At 57.8% G+C, this 18,371-nt stretch overlaps 1 protein-coding gene and 1 long non-coding RNA gene across 3 annotated transcripts in view; one reads left to right on the forward strand and one right to left on the reverse strand.

Moving 5' to 3' along the window:
- Positions 1–12,796, forward strand: part of ANXA11 (annexin A11) — a 45,057-nt gene extending 32,261 nt beyond the window's left edge. The window contains 11 exon segments of one of the 2 annotated variants that reach the window (NM_001082739.1): positions 29–116; positions 276–370; positions 1,315–1,428; positions 3,512–3,602; positions 3,931–4,010; positions 4,467–4,523; positions 6,747–6,840; positions 9,632–9,727; positions 10,172–10,230; positions 10,347–10,469; positions 12,070–12,795. In NM_001082739.1, coding sequence (NP_001076208.1) covers positions 29–116; positions 276–370; positions 1,315–1,428; positions 3,512–3,602; positions 3,931–4,010; positions 4,467–4,523; positions 6,747–6,840; positions 9,632–9,727; positions 10,172–10,230; positions 10,347–10,469; positions 12,070–12,129 — 957 coding nt within the window. In that variant the 3' untranslated portion in view covers positions 12,130–12,795. 2 annotated transcript variants of the gene reach the window in all.
- LOC138845393 (uncharacterized) lies at positions 8,242–9,946 on the reverse strand. The gene is made up of 2 exons (XR_011382460.1): positions 9,534–9,946; positions 8,242–8,496 (listed from the first exon to the last, which is right to left on the reverse strand). It is a non-coding gene; the product is annotated as an uncharacterized lncRNA (long non-coding RNA).
- Positions 12,797–18,371: the final 5,575 nt, after the last annotated feature.

Below are 18,371 nucleotides of genomic sequence, written 5' to 3' on the forward strand. Positions count from 1 at the left end.
TTTGACCCGTGACTGTTTGCCCCAGTAGTTTGGAAACCGAGGCACCATCACAGATGCATCCGGCTTTGACCCCCTGCGAGACGCCGAGGTCCTTCGGAAGGCCATGAAAGGCTTTGGTAAGAGACTCCTGGTGGCTCAGACCGTAGCCCCCCTGCCTGGTTCCCCAGGCCGCTTCTAGTGGCTTTCTGGGCTGGGGTGGCTCCCACTGGTGATGGGAGGAAAGGTGTGCCCAGGCCAGGAAAGCCTACACCCGCAGCCCTGCTCCCCTCCCCCAGGGACGGATGAGCAGGCCATCATCGACTGCCTGGGGAGCCGCTCCAACAAGCAGCGGCAGCAGATCCTCCTGTCCTTCAAGACAGCTTACGGCAAGGTGAGTGCTGGGGGACGTGGGAGGGCGGCGAGCCTTGGTCCTCCCAGGCCAGGCTCTCCACTGCCAACACGGCTCTCCTCACCCCTGCTTTTCCCTGGGGTGGACCATGAGCTGCATTAGGGTATATCCTGCTGCCCGACCAGCTGGTGGCCTCCCCGATGCTGGCACCTGTTAGATGTGAAATGTGAAAGAGTCCCCAAGGACATCTCTAGTCTTTGGGATATTGAGTTTTGGGGACAGGTTCCCGGATGTCTGTCTTCTGGCCCTGTTCAAGTTAAGCCCCCTGCTCATGGGGACTGAGCACACAGCTTTCGTGCCCCCCCCTCCCACCCACACTCAGCCTCCCCTCACTTTCACTCTTCAAGACTACCAGGGAGTGCAGTGGAGGATGGCCCAAGTGCTTGGGCCCTGCACCCCATGGGAGGCCAGGAGAAGCACCTGGCTCCTGGCTTCGGATCAGCACAGTGCGCCAGCCGCAGCGGCCATTAGAGGGTGAATCAATGGCAAAGGAAGACCTTTCTCTCTCTCTCTCTCTCACTGTCCACTCTGCCTGTCAAAAACACACACACACACACACACACACACACACACACAAAAACTACCCAGGAGGCTGAGCTGACGGGTGATCTTCCAAGGAAAAGGCTTTAATGTGCCACACACATGGCGGGGTGTGTGTGTGTGTACATTTTGAATTTTTGGGTTTGAATCCTAGAAGCTGAAAATGGGGTAAATCCTGAACAGGTGAGTGTTCCAGCCCAGGGCTTCCCAAACTGCAGTGTGCTGTGGGCTGCTTTGGCTTGGCAGGTCCAGGCTGGGGCCCGAGCGAGGCCTTTCTCAGGCACCCCCGTGCTGCTGGACCTCCGATCTGGGGTGTTGTTTAGATTTCATCACCTTCTGTGGTTCCTAAAACAGGCTCCTCTTTGTTTATTTCAATTCCCGATCAGGATTTGATCAAAGATCTGAAATCCGAGCTGTCAGGAAACTTTGAGAAGACCATCTTGGCGCTGATGAAGACCCCAATCCTTTTTGACGCTTATGAGATAAAGGAAGCCATCAAGGTGTGTGTGTGTGTGTGTGTGTGTGGACACACAGCCCAGGAGGAGGCCTGCATGGTGTGGTACAGCTTACTCATCAGCTCCTGCCTCTCCTGGGTTAGAGCCCGCGTGCTGGAGAAAGGGGCGTTTTCCCGAGAGGCGGATAACTCGCCGGTTGTCATCAGAGGGCACCTGCGCCCCGCTCCGTGTCTGGACGGTGGGAGCTGGGCTGTGGAGGAAGCTAGTGGTGGGGGCGGGGTGAGCTGAGGAGGTGCAGGAGGCCGTGGTTGGTGTCTTCGTTCATTCAGACCCTGTGGTCAGCAAATAGCAGAATTGTGCTTGAGGAGCGTAGGCGAAACAGAGGTGAAGGCGTGGTTGTGAGGACCGCGAGGCCCGGCAGGGAGAGGGCCGGGAGCAGGGGCCGCAGAGGCTGCGGGAGCAGAGCCGGGCAGGGCTGCCCCCCGTCTGCGTTCTTCTCTCGCCTGCTCCTGTGCTTTCTCTTCCATGCTGCTTCCAGCAGGCCTCGCCCCTGTCAGATCCAGCCATACAGGAGCCCAGCCGTCCCTGTCCTCACCCCTGTCAGATCCAGCCACACAGGAGCCCAGCCGTCCCTGTCCTCGCCCCTGTCAGATCCAGCCATACAGGAGCCCAGCCGTCCCTGTCCTCGCCCCTGTCAGATCCAACCATACAGGAGCCCAGCCGTCCCTGTCCTCGCCCCTGTCAGATCCAACCATACAGGAGCCCAGCCGTCCCTGTCCTCGCCCCTGTCAGATCCAACCACACAGGAGCCCAGCCGTCCCTGTCCTCGCCCCTGTCAGATCCAGCCACACAGGAGCCCAGCCGTCCCTGTCCTCGCCCCTGTCAGATCCAGCCATACAGGAGCCCAGCTGTCCCTGTCCTCGCCCCTGTCAGATCCAACCACACGGGAGCCCAGCCGTCCCTGTCCTCGCCCCTGTCAGATCCAGCCATACAGGAGCCCAGCCGCCCCTGTCCTCGCCCCTGTCAGATCCAACCATACAGGAGCCCAGCCGTCCCTGTCCAGATTGCAAATGGGGGCAGCTTCTGATTGGCTTAGCCTGGGCTCCCTGTGGCCCCCTACCCCCCGGGGGTGAGTCCTCTCCATCCCGTGCAGTGCTCGGGCTCTGCACGGGGCTCCTGTGTGTGCAGCCCGTACCTCAGAAGGATCTGTGCCCGCAGGCCTAGGAGGCACTGCGTAGAAGGGCAGAGAGCTCGGTGTGTGGCCTGGCACAGGGAACACTGTGCATAGATGCACCTGCATACTCCATCCTAGGGAGGGGGCCAGGAGGCAACTGGGGAGGGCCACAGCCTGGGCCGCCCCCAGCAGCTTTGGGTGGTGATAAACAGCACAGGCTTGGGTGGGCTTGGCTGTTGCTAAGCAGCTGTGTGTCCTTGAGCATCTGTGGTGGGAGCAGGGGATGCTCTCAGGGTGTGGAGAGCGCTGGATAATGCTTCAGCCCTTTGTAAACGGCAGATGGTTGACCCTCGTGGCGGGAGTCATCGTCAAACAGCTGCCGGTGCGTGGGGCTTCCTGCCTGGCCTGCGCTGGGTGCTCCACCCACGTTAACTAATTTAATTCTTCCCTGTGAGCTCGACACCCCACCACTCCCATTCTGTAGACAAGGAGCCTGAGGCACAGAGAGGTTCAGTAACGTGCACAAGATCACACAGCTGATAAGCTGCGGAGCCAAGGGTCAGGCCGGCACAGAGCCAGGCTGCTGGCCTGGTCCTGTGCCTCCTGCCACCCCTGGCCTGGTCATTCCTGCTGTCCTCGTGGTTATTGCCTTCTCACAGGTGTCTCCAGACTCCCTCGGTCCCCCTGGGGACTGTCACTGTTCTCCATGTCCACTCCATGTCTCACCTTTAACCCATTGTCTTAGTTGTGTGTCTTCTCACGGGCGGAACTAGAATAAACAGACCATGGGCGATCCCCGCTGGTGACCCTTGTCCCCGTCGTCCAGGCTGGGGAGCCGCACGCTGGGTGCGTCTGTGCTGGGGGCCCCTCCTGCCGGAGCACCTGCCGTCTTTGCTGGGTGTGGGTGAGGGCATGGTGCCAAGCGTGGGGTTTGTTGTGTTCTCTGCGTGGCAGGGGGCTGGCACCGATGAAGCCTGCCTGATCGAGATCCTCGCTTCCCGCAGCAATGAGCACATCCGGGAACTGAACAAAGCCTATAAGACAGGTTAGGCTGCCCTGGGCCCTGGGCCGGCCGCGGTCCCTCTGCTTTCTCTGCCTTGGACTCACCTCTGTCCTATCACTCCATTTCCTGCCACTCCCAACATGCTGAGCTTTGGCCTAAGACCTGCCCCAGCCTGCAGGTGACTAAGGTGGGGGAGACCCGGGGAAACCCTCTTGGGTGTGTTTGAGGCCAAGCCAGAGCAACCAGGTCAGGACGGAGGTCATCGGCCTGGTCATTCCTGGAGGGCCGCCTGGGCCCTGGGCCCTGCCCTGGCTGGCGCCCACTGCTGCCTGTGTAAGCAGCAGGCCGCTCCTTGCTGTCTCCTTGTCAGAATTCAAGAAGACCCTGGAGGAAGCCATTCGGAGCGACACGTCGGGGCACTTCCAGCGGCTCCTCATCTCCCTCTCCCAGGTACCTCCCCATTGCAGGGTCCACACCAGCCATGCCTGCACACACCACCGTGAGGAGGGGGCAGAGGAAGTCCTTACTGATACCACTTGTGGGCGGGCGGAGGCTTCACGGGCTGGGAGGAGATGGCTGGCACGCGGGTGTGCCCGGCGAGGCAGAGCTCCGCTGGAGAGGGGGAGGGGTGCAACCTCCCTCCGCTGCCCGGGCCCGCGCTTCAACTTAGCACGTGTGACCAGACTCGCCGGGAACGCGGGGAACTTTCAGGAAAGTGAGTGGAGAGGCAGAACCGGAAGTTCCTGTGCGTGGGGCGTCCGGGGAAACCCGATGGAGGCACAGGCTGAGGTCATTTCTCACCGCAGAGCTTACTTAGGGCTGTGGGGGCACAGGAGGCAGCAGTGGAGAGGAGGGGGATGCGCCCTCCAAGGAGGGGCCTTGCTCAGCCAGCCTGCTTCCTTTCAGGGAAACCGGGATGAAAGCACAAACGTGGACATGTCCCTCGTCCAGCGAGATGTCCAGGTGAGTGTGAGGCCGGGCCAGGAACCCGGCCCGAGCTTCCGAAGCCAGGGTGTCCCCCACTTTCCTGCTTCCCAAGAGAGGTACTGTGCGGTGTGAGGAGCAGCAGCAGGGAGTTTCAGCCATGCTCTGCTGTTCCTCGAGCCGGTCACCCCAGCTTCTGGCCTCGGTTTCCCCACCTCTGCGAGGGAACACGTGAGATGATAAATATGGCCAGAGGAGCTAAGTCACAGCTGTGGCTTTGGGATGTCATGTGGCCTTGGTACATTGCCTGTGTTTTATCACCTATACCCTTCAGTTCACAAGGCTGTTGAGGGTCTGAGCCTAGAAACAGGCCATCACATTAGTTGTGCAGCCTGGGAATTCTGCCCTTGTCCCCCAAGTGAGTTGCAGACAGAGAGTAAGTCCAGGCATCTCAGCTCCTCCCTAGAGAAACCTGCATTTCCCACTAATGGATCAGACCACGTGTTCCGGCTGGGGAGAGCCACAGCTTCCTGGTGGGTTGGAGCTGGCCGTACCTCATGTCCCCTCCCCCTCCGCCCTTTCCTCTGCTCCTGCCACCCTCGGCAAGGCGTTCACCATCAGCCATCGGCTGCCATCTGTCGGGTTGGACCAGGACCTTGTGAGATGTTCCCTGGTTAGGTGAGGAGAGAGCTGCTCTCTTTTTCTAGATGAAGACACTGAGGGTCAGACAGGTTGAGCCTGTGCCCAGGGAAACATGGAGGCAGAGCCTGGGGAGGTCCAGCCCCCTGCCTCTGTTGCCCAGCTCCAATAGCACCCACCTGCCTGCAGGTCTGCCTGAATCGACACCTGCCCGGCGTGTGACTTTTTTTTTTAAAGATTGATTTATTTATTTGAAAATCAGAGTTACAGAGAGAGGGAAGGAGAAGAGACAGAGAGATCGTCCATCATCTGGTTCACTCTCCAAATGGCCACAATGGCTGGAACTGAACCAATCCAAAAGCCAGGAGCCAGGAACTTCTTCTGGGTCTCCCATGTGGGTTCAGGGGCCCAGGCACTTGGGCCATCTTCCGCTGCAGGCCGTTAACAGGGAGCTGGATCAGAAGTGGAGCAGCCAGGACTCAAAGTGGTGCCCACAGAGGATGCTGGCATCCCAGGCAGCAGCTTAATCCGCTGAGCCACAGCGCTGGCGCCTGGCTTGTGACGTTTGTTCCCTGCTCTGGGTTCAGGGCTGCAGGTCCTGAGGCTCTGGCTGATTCTTGGCCCCGTGGGAATTTCACAGACCATTGCCTCGCGGAGGCGGAAGTTGGCTCAGGTTCAGGGTCCCGTGCTGCGCTGCTTCGGCCTCACCTCCACCTGCAAGATCTCTGGGTATCTGTCCTCTGCTCATGGGCGTCAGTGCCTCTCAGGTCCGAGAGCTGCTGCGTGAGGCCGCACAGGCACTTCGGGGCCATCCAGGTCAGAGGTTGCAAACTGGGCAAATGTCCTGGACTCAAGCCAACCCTTGAGGCGCTTAACAGACAAGCGCAAATTCTACCCCTCTGCAGACATCATGTCTAGGCCATAAACCTTGGGGGAAGTAGAAAATCACATAGGATCCACACCTGCAACCGTCATCAGGCAACTGTTGTAATGTTTATGGCCTCACGTATTCCTTCTTAGGGGTAGGGGAACTGCTGTTTAAGGCTGGGAAATTTCCACGTAGAAATCGAGATTAGTGGCCTCGCTGGGCAACAGACCTGGTGGCTGGGAGCCTGCTGTCTGCTCTCTTTGTCCATAGCTGGTGTTGAGAAGCTGTGTTACAGCTGGCCTGTTGTCCCTAGTTAAGGGCCCCGGCTGTTCCTCTGGGCCTTCAAGCTTGTAACCCCAAATCGCCAGCCTTCGCCTGTTAGGGAGGAGGAAGCTGATGCTGAGAGGGCCTGTGGCTCGCTGCCAGCAGAGCTGGGACTTGAGCCCAGGCCTCTCATTCCATTTTTCCCTCTGCGGTGCAGCTCTCTGGGTTGGGTTAGGGCTGTTCCTTGCCTGACCTGGTTGTCCTGGTCCTGAGCACCCCCACCCCTTCATGCCCCAGCTGCTCCTGTACCACCCAGTGGGTGTCTGGCTCTGCAGAGGCTCCACACAGCTGCACCCCCGCAGCCAAGCACTGCACCCATATCCTCTTCTAGACCTGCAGAGCCAGCCTCTACCCAGCTTTTCTAGGTGACCTGGGCTCGGTGTCTGGGCCAAGGAGGCCTGCGTTGCATGTGTGTCTTGCTATCTGTCCAGGAGCTGTATGCAGCCGGGGAGAACCGCCTGGGAACAGACGAGTCCAAGTTCAATGCCGTTCTGTGTTCCCGGAGCCGGGCCCACCTGGTGGCAGGTAAGGCAAGACCGCCCAGGGGCAGTTAGATGAGGGTCCTAGCAAAGCCTGCAGGAAAGCGTGACTGCTCCTCTCTCCCTGGGGCGTTCGCTTCCGCAGAAGCGCCCCCTGGTGGTGACTGCAAAGATGCAGACCCAGGGTTTGCTGAGGTCTGCAAGCCGCCAGCTGTGGAGGAAGCAGAGAAGATGGGAGACAGAGCCTGCCCTTGGGAGTGTCGCATACGAAGCGATCCCAGCGGTAGTACTGGGTGACCTTCACTTACTTGTCCACCCAACACATAAATGGAGCTTGTGCCCATGCCAGCCCCCCCGGTAGAGCAAGTGTAGGGGAGCAGGAGTGCACAGAGCTCCACGGAGCCCCTGTCCTGTCTTGTTTGGAGAGACAGACGCGAGCAAATGCTAAGTGAAATCATAGCAGGAGGTCAGTTCTGTAGGGAAAGATGATAAAGCTGACACCAGGGACGGGAACGTGGGCGGGGGCAGCCCTCACCCAGGCGCTGCCGTCTGACTGAGAAGCCTGAAGGAGATGCAGGTGCAGAGGCCCTGGAGGGGGTCCGTGTGGCTGGAGCGGCCCGAGTGAGCGAGCAGGAAGTGAGGGCAGAGGCGGTGGAAGGCCCCGCCCACAGTCGCGTGGAGTCTGCGCACTGAGTCCCAGGGCTGTGACCGGCTGGCGGGTGACAAATGGAGTGAGGGGGTCCATGCCACAGCGGGGACAGCAGTCAGGAGGCCGCGTGGGCTGGGGCGATGGGGGTGGGGTAGGAAAGGTCAGGCTCTGGCCCTGCTCGCTGTAGGCGTGCTGTGTGGCGGATACAGAGGAGCAAGGTTGACCCCGGAGTGTCTGGCTAAGCCAGTGGGAGACGGGAGAGGGTTGAGCGTGGACAGAGAGGCTGTGGACAGAGCAGGCCGTAGGAGGGAGAGTGACCCCAGGTAGGCCTCTGGATTTGTGAGTCTGGGGGTCAGGAGGGGACCCGGCTGGGCCTCCGTGTGGCAGGTGTGAGAGGTGGGAGGTATCGGAGGTTTTGGGAGGGACTGAGGAGAGAGCAAGACTTTGAGGACTGGGCCCACCCCAGGTACCACAGGAGACCAAGAAGGAGCAGGGGCAGGTGCAAGGACCCCCAGAAAGGGGAGTGTTGGGAGCTGGCTGCATTGGAAAAGTCGCTGTGAGCCAGAGGGAGCTAGCTGAGAGTGATGAGCACCCCCAGTGCCTGGAGGGGCTCTGGCCAGAGCTGCTCGGTGGGTGACAAGGGTGACAGCCCGAACACCTGCTGTCCTGTGGTGCGGGGGCTGTGGTTGTTTTACAGAGAAACCGGCAGACACCGCGGTGGTTGGAGCAGTCAGGTCACACAGCTGTGTGTGGTCAAGCTCAGATCTGAACCCAGCTGTCTGGCCCAGAGCATGCTTCTTTTTTAAACATTTAAAAAAGCTTTACTTAGTTTTATTTGTTTGGAAGCAGAGTGACAGAAAGAGAGAGAGTGACAGAAAGAGAGAAGTACCAGACTTCCACCTGCTTGTTCACTCCCTGGATTCCTGTACCAGCTGGGCTTGGGCCAGGCTGAAACCAGGAGTCCAGAACTCCATCGGGGTCTTTCATGCGGGTGTCAGGGGCCCAAGCACTCGAGCCATCATCTGCTGCTTTCCCACGTGCGCAAACAGGGAGCTGGAACAGAAGCAGAGCCAGGACTTAAACCCAGATATCCAGTATGGGATGTGGCACCTTAACCACTGTGCCCAATCCTGTCCCTAAGTGGTGTTGTAGAATGTATTTTATTGACAGAAATATATACACACACACAGAGGCAGAGAGCGCGCCCCTGTGTGCTGGTTCACTTTCCAAATGTCTCGGGGCCAGGGAGTGGATCTGGGTCTCCCATGTAGGAAGCCGGACTCGAACCCAGGCACTCCGAGAGGCGCTGTGAGCATCCCAGCCAGTGCCTGCCCCGGGGCACACCTTTTAGCCCCCTCGCTGTGCTGTCAGCATTATTTGAACAAGACTGGGATGAAAGTAGTGCATTAAACCCATGGTGTCGCCCACGTGACTTAGCAGAGAAGCGTTGCTGACTTGAAGGAAATAGGGATGAGATGGCTACAAATGCAGTGGAAGTCACGAGGCTGCTATGCACGTGACCCGCGTCAGGGCTGGGGAAGGAGAGATTGGACCCAGAGTCCGCGCCCGTCAGGAGGCCCACCTGCACAGCAGGGGACTTAGCCGATCTGCCGGGGTGGAGCTGACCCGAAATAGCAGAGATGTGGGTGCACTGCCAGTGCTGGGGATTTGAGAAGGGAGGGGTGCTGCTGGGGTTGGGGTGGGAACAGGGGACCCTGTGAGGGCGATGATGGTGTGATGTGGGTGAGCCAAGTGAACAAGCACGCGGCCACCATGAGAACTGCAGGCGTGCTTGGTGGGGCCGTCCGGGGCTCCCGGAGAGGCCTCTGTGGGCAGCCAGGACCAGATACCATGGACGAGGTGGCTTCAGTGGCACGGCCTCCTCCCTCACAGCTGGGGGAGCCGAGGTGATGCCAAGGCGCCGGCAGGACGGCAGGACCGCTGCCTGCTGGGGCCTCTCTTCCTGGCTGCACACAGCTGCCCCCTGCTGCGTCCCCTCCTGCTCTGCCCCCTGGTTCCTCCGTGTGTCTCCTCCCCTTAGCCTGGCCGCCCTGCAGGCCCTGTCTTAACCGAATCACTGCTCCTGAGACCTTGTCTGCAGATCCGGTTGCGTCTCGGGCACTGGGGGTCGGAGCGTCTGTGCGCGCCGCGGCTGCGTCCCTGACCTGTCCTCCCATCTTCCCGCTAGTTTTCAACGAGTACCAGAGGATGACAGGCCGGGACATCGAGAAGAGTATCTGCCGGGAGATGTCTGGGGACCTGGAGCAGGGCATGCTGGCTGTGGGTAGGCGTCTTGTCTGTCTTCCGGGTGGGGGCCGGAGGCTCCCGCAGGGTCTCGGGACCTTGCTAAGTCCAGCGTCCAAGTGGCGGGGACTGCTCCGTGGGGCGCTGTGGCGCGGGATCCCCGGCTGTCCCGGGTAGGCTGCCTTGTTTGTCTCCAGCGCCGCTCTGGGGAAGGCAGCCGCAGCGTGGGCACCAGCGGGAGCCCATCCAGCCACTCTGTGGAGGAAGATGACTCACGTCCTGCCAAGTTCCCTCTAAAAATAACACCCCTGCAGGCAGTCGGGAGATATTTGTGATGGAAACACGGGGAAGATTTTTCCTTGCAGCCGCAAAGCAGGCTGGGCTCCCGGGACAAGGGTGTCTCCCCGCCACGGTTCCGAGGCCCCTGCATGCAGCCCCTCTGGGTCCCCTGCGGGCCTGGTGACGCTGTGCTCCTCTCTTGCAGTGAAGTGTCTCAAGAACACCCCGGCCTTCTTCGCTGAAAGACTCAACAGGGCCATGAGGGTACGTAAGGCCCGGGGTCACGCACTAAAGATGGAGGGCAAGGGGCAGAGCCAAAGCCACACCTGTGTGGGCCCCAGGGCCGGCGCTGCTCACGCTCTCTGGCCAACTCTCTCCAGGGAGCAGGGACCAAGGACCGGACCCTGATCCGCATCATGGTGTCCCGCAGTGAGATCGACCTCCTGGACATCAGGGCCGAGTACAAGCGGATGTACGGCAAGTCGCTGTACCACGACATCTCGGTATGGGTCCTCTTCCTCCCGGGGCCCTGGCCCTCCCCCTCTCCCCGCCACCCCGCTCCTCCGGGAAGGCCCACACGCTGGGCCTCTGTGCCACACGGCTTGCTCTCAGATGGTCTGAGGGTGGGTGGGATGGGCCCTGACCCTGCTGCCGGCCCCACGTGCATCTGCCAGCATCCAGGACACTGCTGCCCAGAAACTGGCTGGGGGCACCTTCCCAGGGGAGCAGAGACGACTCAGGACCTGACCTTGAGAGACCCCTCTCTGACCTGGGCTGGCCCTCATTCATCACTTGTCCCGCAGTTTTACTGCAGTTCAGAGCAAGGGCCCTGGGGTCGGTGTGACCTCAGGCAGTTTCCCTAAACCTCCTTGAACTCCATCCAGCTCCACTGTCTTTTTTTTTTTTTTCTTTTTTTAAAGATGTATTTATTTATTTATTTGAAAGTCAGAGTTACACAGAGAGAGGAGAGGCAGAGAGAGAGAGAGAGAGAGAGGTCTTCCCCAGATGGCTGCAATAGCCAGAGCTGTGCCAATCCAAAGCCAGGAGCTTCTTCCAGGACTCCCACACGGGTGCAGGGACCCAAGGACTTGGGCCATCTTCTGCTTTCCCAGGCCATAGCAGAGAGCTGGATTAGAAGTGAAGCAGCTGGAACTTCAGGCCAGGGCGTAAACCTGTTACGCCACAGCGCCAGGCTCCACCGTCTTTAAGACGAGGAGAAAAATGGGTCGTCCCTTACGAGGGTCGTGACCACTGGATGAGGCCCCTGTGTGCCAGGGCCAGGCTGGGTGGCCTGACAATGAAGTCCTGGCTCACCAGCACGGGGGCCTGATTTCAGACGCGCCAACGCTTGATGATGTTGACCACGTCAAGGAGAGAAGTGAAGAAGCCACAGGCCTTGTCCTCAAAGAGCTCAGTGTGGAAGGAAATGGTTAGAAGTTCGCTGAGCCTGGCCTGCCGCCCCCTTTCCCCTCCATCACACGCAGTGGGGGCAGGGAGGCCTGAGTGATGTCACCACCCTGCATTGACGGGACAGCCTCGCTGCAGCACAGCATAAACGTACTGGGAAGGGAACAGCGTTGGGTAGCCCTTGGCAGTATCTTTTAGGTTTTTTTGTTTGAAAGGCAGCATTACAGAAGCCAGGTTGTGGGGTGACACACAGAGATCTTCCATCCATTGGTTCAATTCCCAGATGGCTGCAATGGCTGGGCTGGGCAGGGCTGGAGCCAGGAGCCCAGGAGCCTATCTGGGTCTCCCATGTGGGTGCAGGGGCCCGAGCACTTGGGCCATCTTCTGCTGCTTTCCCAGGCCATTAAGAGGGAGCTGAATTGGAAGTGCAGCAGCCGGAACACAAACAGGTGCCCCATTATGGGATGCTGGTGCCTCAGGCCTCTTAGGTTGATTGTTGGATTCTCCTGTGGTTCTTTATTTGGCTTTGATTCCTGGGGGCTGGGGAGGCTGGGCTGTACTGTCTGTGGCCCACAGGACTAGCGGGTGGGACGTGTGCGTGGAAGGGCCTGCCTCTCCATGGGAGAAGAGTCAGGAGCCAGCAGGCCCAGTGGCCGTGCCTCCCTTAGCTGACGTCTTCCTTGTTTCTCTGACCAGGGAGACACTTCAGGGGATTACCGGAAGATTCTGCTGAAGATCTGTGGCGGCAATGACTGAGCGGTATCCCGGGGCTCACGGCTGCCCACCTGCCAGCCACAGCGAGGACAGGAAAAGGCCGCAAGAATGTCTCTTTCTAATGAATCCACCCAGCAGCCCCCAGGCGCGCCGTCCACAGAGCCCGAGCCGGGCACCCTGCTGAAGGGCCCGGCTCGGTCCACACTCTCAGGATGCCTCTCCCTCCCCACGTGGCCCCGCAGCCTCTCGCTGCTGGAGTAGATGTGTTCTTTGCTGACTCATGTAGTCATCTCCCGTGCTTGTGCCTGAGCCCCCGTGGCTTTTAGCGGCGAAAGATTCCGTTTCTGTCTGTCTGTCTGTCGTCACACACTCACACAGGTCTGTTTGCTGGGGGCACGTTTCTGGTGGTGGTGGTGGGGGGTGTCCTTTCCTCACAGAGGCGGAAAAGGGAGGACCAGTGAGGGTGATCTTTGTGTCTGGTGAGAATGTGTCATGAGCTTTGTTATTGCCAAACTCACTCCTTTTTAGAAAAAAAAAAGACCAGAAAGTCTTCTGTTGCATTTTCTATGTAACCACGAGGACAAAGCCAGTTCCCTGCCAGTGACGAGACTTCTTGTACTTTGGAATGTGCCTTAAACCTGAATGTCTCTAGCCAAAAACTCTTTTTCCAAATTAAAGTTAGCCAGTTCTGGGACGTTCTGTAAACGTCTCCCTGGTGCCAGCTTGTTTTCCTTTGCTTCACGGCTTCAGGGCTTCCAGCCTCATTAACCAGTGAGAATTCACATAACTTTAGGGAGCAAAGTTTACAGTAAGTGGCTACAAGGACACGGAAGGGAGGCTCCCCAAATGCATGCTGGGACCCGGGTCAGGTGCAGTGATGTCCCCTGGGGGCAGAAGGTGGTCTTTCACCCAGACCAGGAGAAGGGGCTGGGTGGAGAGGGTGTGTGTGACTCCTAGGGTGGAGTTTGCAGCTGGGGGCCCTAGAGGAGGGTGGAGACGCCCCAGAGGCGAGCGCCCAGTGCCTCCCCCAAGGTCGCCTCCGGTCTGAAGGCCCTGGCTCTGGTCCCCATGGTCGGGAGAGTGCAGCAGGGACAGAGTTTCTAGGGATCCCTGAGTGACAGGCAAATGCACAGCTTTTGCCCTGCACATCAGGGGTCTCTACTCACACACACCCTCTTGGCTCTTCTGCGTTGCAAGGTTTAGAAAGGAGAGAATCTGCCCAGGGTCCCGGGAGTGGCTTGTCTGTAGGGCAGGCATCTGCTGGGGGGGCGCTGTCTGACTCCTCGGGGCCCCTAAGGGCGAGAAGAGGGATGGACCCTGAGGGGCTGGAGCAGCTGGGAGCTGGGCACCAGACCTGTGCGGGCACTCGGGTGGAGGGCAGGTCCTGGTCGCCACGTCCGCCTCTGGGTGTCCGTGCCGAGAGCTTCCTGGGCTAGAACAGTCCTGCCCGAGGCCCCTCCCTGCTGATCTCCCGAGAAGGCCCTCCCCTAGGCAGGCCCTCACCTGGGTGCCTGATGGGACCTACCTGATGGAATGGACTGCTGGCCGTTGTCCAGCGTGCCATGAACCCAGGCTGACCGTGGTGGCCTGAGCGTGACAGGGCCTAGATGCTCTGACGTCACCGATTGTTCCGCCATGTTACTTTGCCATGTTGTCTGCACCAGTTCCCTCAACCCAGCGCCCAGCAGGCTTTATCAAGCCTGTAGGTAGATGCATTTACTTCGGTTTGCAAAAAGTTCTTTGCAGGGGCTGGCATTATGGCATAACAGGTTAAACCGCCCCCTGCAACGCCAGCATCCCATATGGGCATGGGTTCAAGTCCCGCCTGCTCCATTTCTGATTCAGCTCCCTGCTAATGCACTTGGGAAAGCAGCAGAAGATGGCCCAAGTGCTTGGGCCTCCATCATGCATATGGGAGACCCAGATGAAGCTCCTGGCTCCTGGCTTCAGCCTGGCCCAGCCCTGGCCTTTGCGGCTATTGGGGGAGTGAACCAAGGGATGGAAGATGTCTCTCTCTCTCTAACTCTGCCTTTCAAATAAATAAAATACTTTTTTTTATTTAAAAAAGAGTTCTTTGTAGAAACTTGAATATTTTGCCAACATTGAGAGATTTCATATTTAAAAAAAATCTGGAATTCTGGCTTCTCTGAAAAAAATAAATAGAAACTATGGCAACGCTAGGCATGCATCCCCACATGGCTGGAGCCGAGCCGCAGCCGCTGTTCAGGCTTGTACTCTCTGGTCGCCGCAGTCCCTGCCACTCCCTGTCGGGTTCCACCAGCCCCGGGCAGGTCGTGGAGACCTTCGCTCTGCGTCCTTGGGATCGCCTGTGTTCACCCCAGTCCTGGTTGCCCCTGACTTCCTGTCTCTCTGGCTGCCCTCTTGGTACACCCAGGGGTTCCAGCCCATGGGGAGCACAGGCAGGAGGACCCTGGGAACAACTCGTAGAGCTCTCGCTAGGCGCCAAGGTCACTGAGGGGCTGGGCTCAGCGCTGTTCACTACACGCAGGACAGGATAGGTGGGGAGGAAAGCAGGCAACCTTACAGGTCGTCTTTCTGGCCCGTGTAAGTGACCTCGGGTAGCAGCAGGGGCCTTGGCCCCTAGTGTGATCGCTACTTCTGAAATGGTAACTAGAGGATGGAATTCCAGCTGAATCCGGCCCTGAATGGATTTTTAGCAGCTGTTGGGGCATTAACGGGGAGCCCCATGTTAGAGGCAGGGCTGGAACTAGGGTGCAGGGCAGACAGGCATTCGTGGTCAGGTGCTAAGTTTAGGAAAAGAACTTTGAGGTGTTCACCTAGCGTGTGGGTAGGAGTGCTGGTTCTCGAAGCCAAGTGTGTGCATCAGAGGCCCGTGCCCTGGGCTCCAGCTTCAGATTCTGTGCAGGTGTGGGCCCGGAGACAGCATCTGTAACCCGCTGTAATCCGAAGCCTACCTGAACACTTGCAGCGGTTCCTGCAGACAGCAGGTGTGCTTGGAATCGGTCAGGTGGTGGGAGCTGGGATGAGGCGCTCCCCACTTAAGGCAGGGGTCTACAGGCTGAACCTCAGCGGGTGCCCATGGTCAGAAAGCTGCAGGCCACACCACGTCCATCCTCGGTTGACCTTGGCAGGGAGTTACCACCCTAGCCTAGGACTTGGTCCCTGATGTCTGCTGCCCCGTTTGACGTGTAGCGGAGACCAAATACCTTTTCCCAGGCAGACACTGGCTTACACTTTCATCCCATCAGACCCGGGAACTCTGTTTCCCTAAGGGATAAGGGAAACTTACTCTATACAGTGTCCCCTCTGCCAGGGACTCGGACCCACAGCGCCTGTCTCTTGGGAGGCTGCCCACTGGCCTAAGCACGGATGGTCATCGACCCCGCGGCTGGTTTCTCAGCTTCAGGAGCTACTGTAGTCCTGAGAGCCATGCAACCCTGCCCTGATCTGAGCCTAGCCGCTGACCGGCTGTGGGACCGTGGACACGCTACCTTCCCTCGCTGGCTTTTGTAAAATGAAGGGTGGACTAATTCACAATGTGGTCAGCAAAAACAGTAGAATAGGGAATCCCAAAAGTCTGTCCCTCGGACAGTTAGCAAGAACTGTCAGAATTACCTTCACTGGAACCCTGGAAACTAACGGGAAGTTTACATTAGCCAGCTGAATGCTTTTATATATATATATATATATAAAATTAAAGATTTATTTATTTGAGAAGTAGAGTTACAGAGAGAGGTCTTCCATCTGCTGGTTCACTCTCCAAATGGCCGCAACGGTCGGAGCTGAGCTGATCCGAAGCCAGGAGCCAGGAGCTTCTTCCTGGTCTCCCACGTGGGTGCAGGGGCCCAAGGACTGCTTTCCCAGGCTATAGCAGAGAGCTGGATTAGAAGAGGAGCAACCAGGATCTAGAATTGGCGCCCACGTGGGTTGCCAGTGCTGCAGGCAGGGGCTTAGCCTACTATGCCACAGTGCCAGCTCCAAATTGAATGTTTTTAAAAAGCCCTGAATTCAGTGAGAAAGCTGCATTGCACTGTAGCTTATCCTGGCCCCTGCTACTCTCCAGCTTGGTGGCAGTGTTGAAAAACACATCCCACATTTCTAGTACTCCTAGTACTGCAGGGACCGAAATGGACTTTAAAGAATTAGGGTTTTTAAATTCTCATCTGCCTGGTTGCTCTCTGAAAGACTATTCAAATGACTTGATTTTATTTGGCCTAATTTGGGACTGTCCCAGGTGAAGGTGACAACACAGAGGGACATTTCAAGGCCAATACATCAGCTGCCCGTGCCTGGGGAAGGGACACCAGTTGGGGCAAACAGGAAACAACCTGAAAACCCTGTGGCCGAAAGGCTGGGGAGGGAGACGCAGTGGGGAGTAAGGGCTTTGCAGAGTTGCTGTAGGATCCTGGGAGCTGGAAGGCCACAGGCGTGCCCAGGGCTGGGCGTGTGCTTAGGCAAGACTTGAGCAGACCCCTGCCCTCCCCCTCCTGTGGCTGACCTTCAGGCTGTGTGTATGTAGGAAGCAGAGGCTAAGGTAGAGTCAGAGACCACCTGGCTGAGGGTTGCAAGCTGTGTCTCCACCCTGCCCACCCGGCACATCTTCAAAGGCTGGGAGGGTTTATGTTCCAAGGGTTGAATTTGTTCCATTACTCGCTGGCTGACCACTAACTAACCACACAGACTTTAGCAGCCGCGTCTGACAGAGACCACAAACTTTACAATGGCCGTTCAGAAAATCTCTAAACTACAACAAAGAAATGAGCAGCAACAACACACTCCGAGAAGGGGGAGAATCTGAGTTCCAGTTACCACGTTACAGTGTTGGAAATGTTCAGGCTTCAATAAAACACATGGAGCTTGCAAAGGAACAAAGTAGGGGAGAAAGAAATCCATTAATAGAAACCAGGGAAGGCCAGACAGTGGCTTTAACAGACTGTAAATCATTTGTCTTAAAATAAATAAATAAATAAAAGCTCAAAGAGCTAAAGGAAAACATCAACAAAGAGAACTACAGGAGGAGCCGGCACTGTGGTGTGGTGGGTTAAGACACCGCCTTCTATGCCAGCTTGCCAAATGGGCGCCGGATCAAGTCAGCTGCTCTACTTCTGATCCAGCTCCCTGCTAATGCGCCTGGGAAAGCAACAGAAGATGGCCCAAGTGCGTGGGTCCTGCATCCATGTGGAAGACCCATATGGAGCTCCTGGCTTCTGGCTTTGGCCTGGCCCAGCCCCAGCTCTTGTGTCCATTTGGGGGTGAACCAGTGGATAGAAGATCTCTCTCTGTAACTCTGTCTTTCAAATAAATAAAAATAAATCTTGAAAAAAAAATACAGGAAGCCAGAAGAGAGATGTCACATTAAGTAGAGAATATCGGTAAGGAGATAGAAGTTAAAACAACACAGAAACTCTGGGACTGAAAAATACATCAGAAAACCGGAAAAAAAATACAACAAATAAAAAAATCATTAGCAGGGTTAAATAGATTCTTGTGGCGGCAGAAGGAATCAGCAGAATTCAAGGTGGGTCAGTTGAGGTTACCCAGGTTGAAGAGCAGGAAGGAAAAAAGTGAAGAGAAAGGAACAGATGGGGCCGGCGCTGTCATACGGGCACTGGTTCGAGTCCCAGCTGCTCCACTTCCAATCCAGCTCTCTGCTGTGGCCTGGGAAAGCAGTAGATGGCCCAAGTCCTTGGGCCCCTGCACCCACTTGGGAGACCTTGAGGAAGCCCCTGGCTCCTGGCTTCGGATCGGTGCAGCTCTGGCCGTTGTGGCCATCTGGGGAGTGAACCAGCAGATGGAAGACCTTTCTCTCTCTGCCTCTCCTTCTCTCTCTGTGTAACTCTGACTTTCAAATAAATAAATCTTCAAAAAAGAGAAAGGAACAGGGAGGGCCCACGGTTCCTGTGAGACAGCGTCAAGGGCAGCAGCATACACATGGGAGTCACAGGGGAGGAAGGAGAAAGCAGGTGCACCTGGCGAAACAAGGCTGGGCACCTGGCGACGTGATGAAAGGCAGGAGAAGCTCAAAAGATCCGCCCCCCACCCCCCACCCCGCGGGAGGACGCATTATAGCTGAGCTGCCAGAGACAAAGGCGGCGTCCTGAGAGCAGCAGGAGCAGCCTGTTGCGCAGAAGGGATCTTCGGGAAGGGGGACAGCCGATCCCTGGCCGGAGGTCAGAGGCTGGCAGGGCGGCTCGTGCAAAGTGCCGAGAGGAGAGGCACGGCAGCAGCACTCCCGCGCCTGCCGCACGCCCTTCAGAAATGAAATCCTGGATCAACGAAAACCGAGAGGAGCCTTGTTGGTG

Source organism: Oryctolagus cuniculus, chromosome 15 (assembly GCF_964237555.1).
Source record: "Oryctolagus cuniculus chromosome 15, mOryCun1.1, whole genome shotgun sequence".
Taxonomy (NCBI): Eukaryota; Metazoa; Chordata; class Mammalia; order Lagomorpha; family Leporidae; genus Oryctolagus; species Oryctolagus cuniculus.